General features: G+C 45.7%; 4 protein-coding genes across 4 annotated transcripts; 3 read left to right on the top strand and 1 right to left on the bottom strand.

The window, feature by feature from the left end:
* Positions 1-475: 475 nt before the first annotated feature.
* KD926_003525 (putative C6 transcription factor (Leu3)) lies at positions 476-1,114 on the top strand (the record flags this gene model as incomplete). The annotated part of the gene is made up of 2 exons (XM_053094883.1): positions 476-726; positions 784-1,114. 2 exons carry the CDS (start codon positions 476-478, stop codon positions 1,112-1,114), a joined length of 582 nt encoding a protein of 193 aa, XP_052950384.1.
* A 630-nt stretch (positions 1,115-1,744) lies between these two features.
* On the top strand, positions 1,745-2,336 carry KD926_003524 (uncharacterized protein; the record flags this gene model as incomplete). Its single annotated transcript, XM_053094882.1, has 2 exons — positions 1,745-2,093; positions 2,149-2,336. The coding sequence occupies 2 exons, from the start codon at positions 1,745-1,747 to the stop codon at positions 2,334-2,336; spliced, it is 537 nt and encodes a 178-aa protein (XP_052950383.1).
* Positions 2,337-5,178: 2,842 nt separating this feature from the next.
* Positions 5,179-9,525, top strand: KD926_003523 (uncharacterized protein; the record flags this gene model as incomplete). Its single annotated transcript, XM_053094881.1, has 6 exons — positions 5,179-6,020; positions 6,297-6,529; positions 7,263-7,418; positions 7,496-7,627; positions 8,663-9,024; positions 9,079-9,525. 6 exons carry the CDS (start codon positions 5,179-5,181, stop codon positions 9,523-9,525), a joined length of 2,172 nt encoding a protein of 723 aa, XP_052950382.1.
* A 3,679-nt stretch (positions 9,526-13,204) lies between these two features.
* On the bottom strand, positions 13,205-13,793 carry KD926_003522 (benzoate 4-monooxygenase cytochrome P450 53; the record flags this gene model as incomplete). The annotated part of the gene is made up of 1 exon (XM_053094880.1): positions 13,205-13,646. A coding segment is annotated over one exon (442 nt), but the record flags the coding sequence as incomplete, so codon positions are not given.

The raw sequence follows: 13,793 nt of genomic DNA, 5'->3' as shown, positions 1-13,793 counted from the left end.
ATCGCTCAGGATGTCCATTGATATTTGCAAACATGGATTATGACTCAGAAAGGTGCATTGTTTTTCAGACTGTCATGTCTGTTCTTGGAGACACGACTAACTCCCGTCCCAGAACGCCCAAATAAGACAAAAAGCCATGCACGCAGTGTAGGCAGCAAAAGGTAGTCACTTGGAACCAATTCAACACCATTGTTACTTATTCCTTGTCCTGACACCGGCCTAGGCAAAATGTGATGCCTATCTTCATTCGGATCGACCCTGCAGTAGATGTCTTAAGATGAAAACTGAATGTGTCATCTCCGATCCCTTTCGGAGAGAGCACAAGCGTCAGTAGGTCCATTGGCTTGATCCGTATAACAAAGCTTGGAGCTGATGGAACATAAGACGACTTTCCGAACTAGAAAATGAGACTGATCAGCTGCGTCAAAAGCTGAGGTCTTCACAAAGCGCTCAACCCAAGTCGTCACCAATCGCAATGTTGACGGCTGCAGCTGAAATGGAGGCCCATGGCATAGGTAGCAGGGCTGGATCACACCTTACTCCCCAGTCACAATCATCAGCTTCTACATATGTGCAGCCAATGCCTCCGCATCCCCCGGAACTCGTGGGCCCGTCCCTGTCTACCTCAGAAACGGCACCGATAGAACGGATCCAAGGTGTTACCCAGCCACGGAGTTTGAACAGTGTCCACATTTCCGAGGTTGAAATCGATGAACTATTTCATATGTAAGTTTAAACCGTCGAAGAGATACCTAGTGCACAACGAGCTAACAGCCGTTGAAGGTTCTTTGCTGAATATGCACCCTTTTCACCCATATTAGATCCTCACACGACACCCAACTCCTATTACGCGCAGTGTCCTTTTATTTTCTGGGCTGTAATTGGCGTTGCGTCTCGGATGTACCGGAACCCGACGCTTCTATCTGCCCTCGGACAGAGTATTACGGAAATGGCCATGGTATCCATTGCCTCAACGTCACCACAGTGGCATATCATTCAAGGCATACTGATCATCCTCACGTGGCACCAAACCAGACATAACCTTCGTATTGGGAGGAATGTTGCTGCATATGGCCATGCAAAATGGACTTCATATCCCAATGTCCAGTCATGAGTTCGCGAAAATCAGGATTCCAACTCCATCCGAGGCGGATCTGGCCCGGCGCTCGGAACTATGGGCGCACTGTGTTATCTCATATCAGCAGTATGTTATCCCTTCCTTGCGCAAATATTTCTCCAACTTAACGGACGTAGATCGTGCAACAAGAAAGGACTACCGCCTCGCTCACTCAGTGATCTGGAGCCGGATACAGGCCAGCGTCAATTTTTATTTCCCAAGATATCACCGGCCTTGGCTTTGTATGTCAAAGCTCATGATCTCATTACACGATGCAGCACAGCTATGACGGAATTTGGGGTTCGAGTCATGTCTCGGGAACAGGAAAGGAGCTTAGATGTTCTCTTACGATCGTTTGAGAATCAGGTCAGCAATTTGGAGGTGGAGGCTGAGTCAGGAGATATCTTGATCCCAATTCAAGTTGCATCAAACTAACTGCTGGCAGATGAGAAACGGTTCTATACTACGATCTGTCGCCTCAACGTTCAGGTTTATAATTTCTTAAAGGCTCACGATCCAGTGTCTGGAGACTGCCTTTCTCGAATAATGACCACTTCTTGTGCCATAGTGGACTACTTGCATGGCCTAAGCCAAAAATTATCAAGTCTAGGAACCATCCCTACTCAAATGCTCTTTGGTTTGATGCTAGCCTCTACCTCTCTCCTACGCATATTCAAGGGCCCTGCAGTGGATGGTTTGAATATTGAGAAAGCGAAAGCATCCTTCACGGCGATCAAGCTATCACGGCAGATGTCAGTGGATCAGCATGATGCTGCGGCAATATTAGCCACTATTACGAGTCAACTCTCGAATAGCACGAGGGCATTCCGTAGGTCTGACAATGGCGAGTATACCGCTCTTCGAATCCGCAGCCGACTCGCCGCAAGCGTTGTCGTCGACGTGGTTTGGTGGTGGCGGGAGGATTTTGAACTTCAGTGTCGTCAAACAGGCTCTTTGCAGGGAACGACATCTGATGGTATGCTCACCGCAGGAGATCAATGTCAAGAATGAACAGTTAACAAAATTTACAGGAGCTACTTACAGTTGTGATAATTTTGGAACTCTTACTAGTGCGCCGAATGGACACATGGAAAAACAAAACCCTCTACATATCGATGACCAGTTTATTGCCGATTTTGAATGGGCATTGGGAGATGACGGAATGTTTTCGTCGACAGCGCCATTTGACCTGGCATGGCCATCTTCTGGGGCCGTTTAACCGCTTGGCTGTTGCTGACATCCGTGATACCGAAGACTTTCCCAGACTGGTATTATGACTTTTTGAGCAAGAATAATTCGGCTGCTTCAAATTGCACTATATCAGCTTAGGTTACACCTTTTCTAATCACGCGATCAAAGATAGCGTCTGCGGAGCATTACAAGGGCGCCACATGAGGGACGATTGGGCATTCCAAGGTTCCTGTCAGAGGAACTGACCATTTGGAATAGACTAATCGGTACTAACTTCGAATTTTGTACCACTGAAGTGGCGTCAATGGGCAATATCTGATTATCCGACCAGCACTGAGTCCATGCATGGCCTGTACATCATTGACACTCTGCTGCCAGACACTATTGTACTGTACATTGCTTGCTTATCAATAACAAGCCTTCTGTGGAGCGTCTTTCTTCATAAAGTCGCCCACCATTGCGTTGTTTGCAGTAGACCGCTTTTTATTTTCTAGTATCTTTGCCTGCGATCGCCTGTCTCTGCGCTAGTAGCTTTTATCCGGGTTTATTCAGAGACCGATCCTTCCACCCTTCGCTCTAAGGGACGATATATCTTTTTTTTAAGATGCTATCCCGGAGATTTCGCGGGTCATTTCTCCTTCACTGGTACTCTCGGAAACTCGATTAATATTACGAACCGGATATATAGGTCCTATAACTCGCTCTGTAGTATGGCGACAACATTTAAGGGAGGTCGTGGAAGATGATAATGATAATTCGGATCCGGAGCTGAATTGTTCGCGAATTTTAAGTTGTAATCCGAAGAATGTGCCGGGGTCGGTCCGTTGACGTAAGAGAAAGTTAAACTTAATGGTACCGGTAGACAACCCAGATACTAAGACGAATAGATATGGTAAAACTAACGGTTACTTGTCACCAATCGCTACCAAGGTCGACGGCATCTTATATGAACTCTCCCGGTCACCGTCGCCCTGGGTTTGGAATAACGAAAACTGTTCGTTTATCGGTTCTCAAGTGCCCCTGTCGGCCATTGTCTCTTAATATGTCTTTCTGCTAAGAAGACATCGGGACGTGCTTATCCTGACATCGCATTTCACAAAATTCGCATCTGCCACGACTCAGAGTGATACAAGGAATGTACATGTAGGTACCCGGAAAATATTACCTGAGTTGTTCATGATGACATTTGATCGGCCAATGGCTGCATCCCTCGAGATTTCTCGCTGCGTATTATGGTAAAACTTCTTTGCACCGGATGGCGACCGGGTTGAGGTGGCCGACATAGAATCTAGCGTGTTGGTCTTTCGCATCTGTGCATATATCTCAAAACTTTTGCCCTCTCCTTCCAACCTGGTGGATACCATCCACGGCATTCCGCTGTTTGATGTTTTTCTTCGATCGCGGATCGTCTGGCGCTGGTCACTGCACACGCCCGCGCAAGAGGGTCCGTCACCCGCGTGCTGCACCTGGGCTCATGTACCTACACCCTCTTCGGTAAATCCCGAGGAGCTTGCGTGGAAACGTCTTATTGCCCGACGGGTGAAACCTGCGGGTACAGATTAATCGACAGCTTAGTAGCAGTTGAACGAGTTGAAGCCTATGGGTTCGATTATTACTTTCTGTCAGACCAAGGGCTGAGCTGTAGGCTGGATGGTAAAGATGTGTTGGAAAGGGCGGGAACAATGAAAGATGATATCCGCGTGTGTCGCGCGAACCGCGATGTTCATGTTGGGGAACTATGCACGACCAAGGCCGATAATGCAAGCGACGAGGGTACAACTGATGACAGATTGAATGATTATAGTAAGTGTTGCACTACCAGACTGGATTTGTCTACTCGATTCCATGAATTGATAAGTCATCCGAATGGGCTTTGGTAGATGCAAATTTCGTGAAATACGATGTTAGAATAAGTCCGTCCCGATGTCTTCCTAGCAGAAAGACATATTAGGAGGCAATTCGATGGATTGGCCGAAAAAATCTTCCGTACGGAGATAATTGCTGATAGACTTATAAACGGTGCTTATTATTCCAATATACCGATAAGCAAGCAAGGCATAATAGTGTCTGACAGCAAAGTGCCAGGCCATGGGCTCAGTGCGAGTCGGATAATCAAACATTAATGACGCCATTTGAGTGGTACAAATTCCGAAATTAGTGCCGATTAGTCCATTCCAATTGGCCAATCCCTTTGACAAGAGCCAAGAAGCAAACAAGAGAAGCTGATTCCAGCCCCAGGGTCACGAGAAACAAACCCCCCTGAACTAATTAGTGTTACGGACCCTTGCAACACTAGGAGCCGCGAGGCAGAAACGATAGGACGACAGCGGCCCGAGGCTGATGACGCTACGGAGGAAACATGGATCACGTGATATGGTATGCCAGCACCATATGGTATACGATATACCATCGGGTATGTTGTAGACCAGATGGTATGCCGCAGACCTACAAGGTATACGGGATGGTATACTCAAGGAGGACTATATAAGGACACTCGCTCGCCCACCTGTTAGATAGTTCTTGTTTAGTTCCTCGTGTTCAATAACAATTACGTTCTTTGATAGTAACTTGTTACTGCTATTAGATTCGCCTATCACTATCACAGGAAGGTATACGTACCGACCTGGCCTTACTTCTATCTTTGCTGCATTCAGGATCCTCAGGGGGGATCACCGAGACACTCAATACCCGTTCCAGTTAGTAGAGCCACCGGGCTCTCAGGTTAAGTATCACCCATCCAGGACTTAGGATCAACCAGTTGATCACCCAGTGCTTGAACTTATCTACGGTAGCAGGCTTAGCGCAGCTTAGACGGATCCTAGGGTTTGACACATTGAACACCGTGCAGTGCGAATCGAGTTCGAGCAGCCATGTCGACCACTTCGAGTAACGTTGGATCTCGAAACACCTCAGGTTCCAGTGGTGCCAGAGCGCCCACGACGGAGGAACTGATGGGGATGATTGGTCAACTCCAAGGCCACATACAGACGCTAGAAGGGCGTTTGGCAGTAAAGTCAATCAAGGTCAGACCGCCAGAGACCTTTGACGGAACTAGATCCAAGCTACGAGCCTTCACGACTCAGCTGGATTTATACCTTCGAATGAACCATAAGAAGTTAGCACACGAAGCAGATAAAGTTTTCTTCGCGTCAACCTACCTCACGGGGCCAGCATTCGATTGGTTTGAACCCTACATTAGGGATTATCAAGAACAACCTGTCGACAAACAAGATGACGACACAAAAGAGATATTCGCCAGCTACGACGACTTCAAAAGACGACTCCAAGGAACGTTCGGAGATATCGATGCGACAAGAAACGCCGAAAGAAAGCTGTGGCGACTCAGACAAACTGGATCGGTCAGCAAACTAGCATCAGACTTTCAACAGATTATCTCACACCTAGACTGGGATGAGGATTCTTATATCGCAAAGTTCGAGGAAATACTGAAACCAGAGATCCAGGAGAAGTTGATTTGGATGGAAAAACCAAACTCACTCAGCAAAATGATAGAGCAAGCAGTCAAAATCGATAACAAGCTTTACGATTTTAATGCTCGACGAAAAGAAAATCGGTCCGGAATACGATTCCAAGGACACCAGAAAACAAATAGCTATCGAGCCAACGACAGACAAACAGCGCAACCAAGAAGCCAAGGATACAGTGATCCTTATAGGCTACAGCCTATGGAGCTAGACGCTACCGAAAGACGGTAACAGTAATTGTCAAAAGAAGAGCTCGATCGACAAAGAAAAGAACAGTTATGCTTTAACTGTAGAAAAGCAGGGTACCGATCGAAAGAGTGCAGATCATCAAAAAAAGGAGCCAACGATAGGACACCGAGGAAGTCCGGCACTAAAGAGCTCAGAGCAACGCAAGAAATTAACGAGATTGTGCAGCCCGCGAGAGGCGCATACGACATAAGTTGGTAGCCTTTGGACGCAACAGACGCGCAAGGACCAACAGAAGAATCATGCATTGTCCAAAGATCGCAAGACAAAAGCGATTATCCACGAATTCCCGACGACGTGGAAGGGGCCACAAGGAGATTAGCGAATTCTCTACAGATATTCAGCGAAGCAACTGAGACGCTTCTGAACGCGACACGCTATGACGAGAATTGGGAAGAAAGACAGTTTCAAGACCCAGAGATATCCGATAGCGAAGACTCAGAACACTGGCCTATAGATGACGAGACGGATGAGTCTCCTAAAACCATCAGTAAGAAGCCAGATTCACTGGGCAACAACTAGGCTCGAGTGCCAGGAAGCTTCGACCCACTAAACGAAAATTACGGGACTCAATGGGAAGGCCGTAATCCTAACACGGAGGAACTTTCAGAGATACTGGAGACACCCGACGAAAACCTTCACAAATAGATACCCGGTCAGGAGGACGCTGGCAGCACTGACTCGGAAAATAATCAAATGATCAAGAATACCTCTGATTATAATCAAGCGGGACACAGAGCCTCTGATTAGAAAGAGGAAAACAGTGAAGCCGATCAGTATGTCTTCACTCTACTGAAAGAAATTAGTAACGAGTAATGAAAAGAGAAGTTGATCCAGGACCTAAAACAGGATCCAACAAAGCTTACAGGGGGACTGCGACGCATTATCTTGCAATGCCTGCACTGGAAGTTGGACTGTTGGAACCCATAGAGAGAGGACTGGGCAACACACAGAGTGAAATGCGCAACAGAACACGCCACAAGATGCAAGATATGCGATCGATGGAATCACGATTACCATCAGGCTCTACAGAAAATAAGTAAACGAACCGGTCACATCAGATCCTTACACGCATGTCGACAAAAGAATTGCGAATGCTTGTATCAGACAACACACGCAACGCACCATTGCCTACTATAGGTTGCATGTCAGGACGACGAATGCAAGGACCCAATACACGAAACACTGAAATACATCTCACAATGTCACATGGTCAAAGAAAGGACAGGATGCCCATGCAGGAAACCAGGGTGCGCTTGCATTGGATACTCCATGCACCCAGATCACGGGAGAAGACATTGGACAGGATGTTGGGAAGACTATTGTTAAGTTCACTATGACGCGAAGCTTGGACAACATTTCCTACGACAGCTATAAGGGTTAGCAGAACCCCGTTAGGTAAACAGTTTATCAGTAACAGCCCAAAAAGGATTGCATCTAAAGTTGATAGCTACAGTTCTGAATCAGAACGCTCGAGTCATGGTAGACTCTGGAACAACGGGCAACTTCATGGATCCAAGATTTCAGGAACAGCTGAAGATCTTAGGGATAACAAAGGCTACGCCAGAGCCTATTACAGGACTGAACGGTAAACTATTGGGAGGACACCTTACAGTCGAATCAGGACCAGTACCCATGGTTGTAAAGGGTCATTTCGAGTATATAAGTTTCGACGTGACACCTTTGGGACGGTATAACGTGGTGTTGAGGATCCCATGGCTTCGGGATCACAACCCAGAGATTAATTGGAAAACAGAGAGTTTTCAATTTACGAAATGTGAATGCCCACGACAAGGCCAGATGAAGAAGGCATCTGAGGCCAAACGGCGTACTCAGGGCCAAGCGAACCGAGCTAACGCTAAGAGGTCAAGGGGTAGACCTACAGACATACTAACTGAAGATGCCGAGCAGGTGGACACTGCGGTCGCAGTTATGGCAGCAACCAAACCTACGGGAAAAGAATGATTAGTACGACTTTCTGGTTGGGCACCAGACACACGACAAAAGTACGCCAACACGATAGCTACTACTGAATACAATACGGAACTGCATGAACAGATCGAGTTATGGCAGATAATCGATGCTACAGAATTAGCAGCCAATAAAGAAGCACAGCAGTTACCGAACGAATACGAGAGATTTCAGGAACTATTCGAATAACCCGAAAAGCCTAAACTACCAGAATACGGGAAACATGACCACCACATTCCTCTAAAAAACGAAGACAAAGTCGCATGCAGAAAAATTTACCTCATATCAGACAAAGAATTTCAGATCTTGCGACAGTACATTGAGGAACAACTGGCAAAAGGCTACATTCGACTATCGATATTACCTGCAGGACACGGAGTCCTGTTCGCACTAAAAAAGGATGGAAGCTTACGATTGTGCGTTAATTACTGACCATTAAACGAATAAACTATTAAGGACAGACATCCATTACCGCTCATTGCAGAAATACAAGACAAAATCAGAGGAGCAAAATGGTTTACAAAATTCGACATTACCGACGCATACAACAGATTGAGAATCGCCAAAGGAGAAGAATGGAAAACGGCTTTCAGAACGAAATACGGACATTTCAAATACTTGGTTATGCTATTCGGGCTAACTAACGCGCCAGCATCATTCCAGCGATTTATTAACGAAGTTTTGGGAGAATTGCTCGACACCTTTGTCATCGCGTACCTAGACGATATTCTGGTATTTTCGAATAACGAAGAAGAGCACATTCGACACGTAAAACAAGTGCTACGGAAGCTACGCATTGCTAAATTACGATTGAAACTCAAGAAGTGTGAGTTCTATATTCAAGAGACAGAGTTCTTAGGACACTGGATCACTACCGAAGGAGTACACATGGAAAGAAGCAAAGTCCAGGCAATCAGAGATTGGCCTGTACCCAAAAGCCTGAAAGAAGTCCAACAGTTTACTGGATTGATCAACTATTATCGGAAGTTTATCGATGGATACACCAAATCCATGGTACCGATATTCAACTTGTTAAAACAGAATCAGAAGTTTGAATAGACAATACAGGCACAGCAAGTTTTCGACGACGTAAAACGGAAAATTACGACCGTACCAATCCTAGTACAGTACGATCCAGAGAAGCTAACTACGATCGAAACCGACGTATCCAACTATGCTATCGGTATGAGAATGACACAACTAGATAAAAACGGCAGAGCCAAACCAATTGCGTTCCATTCACGAAAGCTTATTCAGGCAGAAATGAACTACGACATTCACGACAAAGAATTGCTAGCCATAGTGACAGCATTCAAAGTATGGAGAGTGTACCTGGAAGGAGCTCAGCACCAAATTCTAGTGAAAACGGATTACAAGAACCTTACGTTCTTTACTACGACCAAAGAATTGACCAGAAGACAAGCGAGATGGTCAGAAAAGTTATCACAGTTTAATTTTAGAATCGAACATTGCAAAGGAACAGAAAACGGACAAGCAGACGCGCTTAGTCGATAACTAGATTACGAAATTACGGATCGAATTGTGGAGCCGGCAATATTGAAACAAAACAAAGACGGTTTACTTTCGTACAACAGATAACATTCGATCTCGGCAACAATCGAAATCAGTGATAACATTGTCAACAAAATCATCAAGGTAACCAAGGAAGACGCCATAATTTAACAAATTGCAGAAAACTCAGCAGAAAATGAAAAGATCGCTACTGATGAAAACGGGTTAGTGTATATGCACGGACTCATCTACATACCAGAATGTATAAGAACTGAAATTATTGCTATACATTATGACAACCCTATGTACGGACATTTCGGAGTCGAGAAGACTACCGAACAGATCACAAGGAACTACTACTTTCCAAACGTCAGACGGAAGGTACAGGATTATATTACAAAGAAATGCAAGACTTGCATTAGGGACAAACCAGCAAGACATTAACCCTACGGAAAAATGCAGTCACCAGACGCACCATCGAGACCTTGAGAATGGATCACGATAGATTTCGTGGGACCTTTATCTAAATCTCAGGGATAGGACATGATCGCAGTCATTACAGACAGACTGACAAAGTACGCATACATGATACCATGCAAGACAACGATAAAAGCTATAGATATGATACATTTGCTATTGGCACACATTATCATACGACACGGGATGCCACAACGAATCACTTCGGACAGAGACAAACTATTTATATCGAAATTTTGGCAATCACTTACCGACCAAATGGGAATCAATCACTCATTGATAACGTCATATCATTCACAAGGAAACGGTCAAACAGAAAGGATAAACCAGACGATAGAACAGTACCTCAGGCACTACGTGAACTACCAGCAGAACGACTGGGCAGGACTGTTACCAATGGCAACATTCGCATACAATAACGCGATACATTTAACTACAGGAGTCATACCGTTTTATGCAAATTACGGTTACAACCCTATGTTAACTGGAGAACCACGGAACAAGGTACCAGTTGCGACAGAAGCTCAAGAGACATTTAATACGCTCAAATATCTTTACGCACAGATGTCAAAGGATATCGATTTTTTCAATCTCAGAGCAGCAGTATATTACGATAAGCACCATGAGAAAAGACTTACCTTCAAAAGGGAGGAAAAAGTGTTCCTGCTCCGCAGAAACATTAAAACCAAACGATCAAGTCAGAAACTCGACCACCAAAAGATTGGACCATTTACGATCGAAGAAAAAATTGGATCGGTTAACTATCGCTTGAAGCTACTAGAATCGATGAAAAGGATACACCCAGTATTTCATGTCTCATTATTGGAACCAGCACCAGCAAACGCGCAAATCGCAGAAAATGTGGAAATCGCAGACGATACGGAACAGGAATACAAAGTTAAAAAAATCCTGGATCACAAGAAAGTCAGCGGAAGATCACACTACCTGGTAAAATGGGAGAAATATAATACCTCAGAAAATACATGGGAACCTATCGAGAACCTGATGGGGTGCCACCAGTCGGTTCGACAGTACCACCAGCAGCAGAAGGATCGAAAGCCGACCAAAAAGCGGGATCATTTATCAACTGGCTCAATGTAGGATCACTAGAGACAGCAGCAAGCTGGGCAGTCTCGTGTTCACTGGCCAAACGATCCAGCTCGCGCAAATCTTCGGCAGACGGAGGGTCTTCTCCGTCCAACACGTCCATTATATAGGAATCATGATCTAATATTTTCCTACCACGTTCTTTTAAGAAATTGCGATACTTTCGCAAACGTTTCAGTTTAGCGAAGAGTTGTTCTATTTGCTCTTCAGCTTATTCGATTTCGGAAGATAATCGATCCTCGTCACGTTTCAGACGATCCCACTCTCGTTCACTATGAAATCGTTTTTTGCATTTGCGGCCACGACGGGTGCAGGCTGCACAGTTTCGATTTTTGGAATCCATAAAACAGGGAAGACCGCGGGAAAAGCACTAGGCACAAGGAAGTTCGACCTAGACACCGTTACGGATAATACGGTTAGCCTGTTGGCAACGTTCCTTATAGCGATTACGCTTGGGCATAATGACGCACGTCAAGAAAAGGGGTCAGGAAAAGGAAGGAGAACACTCACCAGCGATAAGACGGGGGATAGCTGTCTTATCTGTTCTTTAAGGGACAAAGAACCTGAAGGAGGAAAAGTGGTGTTACGGACTCTTGCAACACTAAAAGCCGCGAGGCAGAAACGATAGGACGACAGCGGCCCGAGGCTGATGACGCTACGGAGGAAACATGGATCACGTAATATGGTATGCCAATACTATATGGTATACGATATATTATCGGGTATGTTGTAGACCAGATGGTATGCCGCAGACCTACAAGGTATACGGGATGGTATACTCAAGAAGAACTATATAAGGACACTCGCTCGCTCACCTGTTAGATAGTTCTTGTTTAGTTCCTCGTGTTCAATAATAATTACGTTCTTTGATAGTAACTTGTTACTGCTATTAGATTCGCCTATCACTATTACAGGAAGGTATACGTACCGACCTGGCCTTACTTCTATCTTTGCTGCATTCAGGATCCTCAGGGGGGATCACCGAGACACTCAATACCCGTTCCAGTTAGTAGAGCCACCGGGCTCTCAGGTTAAGTATCACCCATCCAGGACTTAGGATCAACCAGTTGATCACCCAGTGCTTGAACTTATCTACGGTAGCAGGCTTAGCGCAGCTTAGACGGATCCTAGGGTTTGACAATTAGTTCTTCAATAGTAGGCTCGTACCTATTTCAGCTTTGCAGAAAATGATTTAAAAGATACCTAGTCTGGTTTCCAAACCAATGGCATTTCAAGGGACTATAATTCCGAGACCACGCAGTACGGACCATTTCAATAAGGGGATGTGGCAGAAAAAATACCGCTACACTAAAAAGGGTCAACCCTTAATAGTAAGGGTTATTTCTAGTGTATATCCGCGGCGACAGGGGAGTGTTACAGGCACACCCCTCTCGCTCCTGGCACACCCCCACGTGATCATTTTGCTTAGTCAGCTGCCGGCCGCAGCGCTCGCCCCCATTGTGACCTTACCACCACCACCTGGTACCACTAAGGTCGGGTCTATCGACTTAGAACAAGATGGCTTTTTGGACCTTTTTGGCTCGAAAGACCTGAGTATTTTATTACAGCTAAATAATATGAATTATATAGTTTATATTGAATATCGCAATAGAGTGTATAATTAAGTATTATAACACCTTTGTCTACGTGAAAAGCATATCCAGACTAGAGGGACAAGGCGTCTGAGATGAAAAGATATTGAATGAACATCTAGCATCAATAGTCACTTAGATCTACTTAGCTAGCAAAAAGCACTGTATAGAAATTCGGTATATCTATGTATGCAATATACACCGTATGCGAGAGAACCACCTTCATGCAAATCATATGACATTCCTCATCATGAATATTCCTCCCGAGGTTATACCGATATCTTCTTAGTCTAGGGATCCATATCCCCAGACAAGTCCCCGGACAAGGATGATATAAAACGAAATAAAACAAACAAAGAACATGCTGCTTCCAAATATAGACATCATGCAGGGTCAAAAACAACAGACATCAAAAGTCAAGATAAGAGGGGAGATGGGGTGTGGGTAATAAAAAAAAGATAAGAAACGGAAGAAGAGAAATATAGAATGGAAACACGCGTCTTCATTTAGGCCACTACCCGCTTCTTCATACCCACTTGCAACCCCAACGGCTTGCGCAGGAAACCCTCGCTAGTCTCCATGGGTCCGTCCTGCTGCATTTCGAACTCAAAGAGCCGGAACACGGTGGCGCAAATGACCAAGAGCTCCATCTCGGCGACGTTGCGGCCGACACAGGCGCGTGGGCCCGTGCTGAAGGGGATGAAGGCGGCCTTTTGCCGCGCCGTGAGACGGGCGGGATCCCAGCGCTCCGGGTTGAATTGCTCGGCGTCGGGGCCCCAGATCTCGGTGGAGCGGTGGATGGTGTAGCTGGGGACGGAGACGACGTCGCCCGGGTAGAACATGTGGCCGGAGATCTCGACGGGCGCGCTACCGGCGGGAATCTCGCGCGGGAGGCCCATGGCGGAGGTGCTGTGGATACGCATGGTTTCCCAGATGACCCATTGGAGACTAGATGGAAAAGATTTGGCGTTAGTTTGATTTTTTTTTGGGGGGGGGGGGGGGGGGGGGGCTTGGGTGCTGGTGGGGCATAAATTAAATCGCACCCAAAATTTAATTACATGAAGGCGATTGGGGGGAGCGTGGGGTCCCAAAATA

The sequence above is a fragment of the Aspergillus affinis genome (assembly GCF_023601865.1).
Source record: "Aspergillus affinis strain CMG 70 chromosome Unknown NODE_188_length_46308_cov_97_971015, whole genome shotgun sequence".
Taxonomy (NCBI): Eukaryota; Fungi; Ascomycota; class Eurotiomycetes; order Eurotiales; family Aspergillaceae; genus Aspergillus; species Aspergillus affinis.
This window is presented reverse-complemented; position numbering and strand designations above follow the sequence as displayed.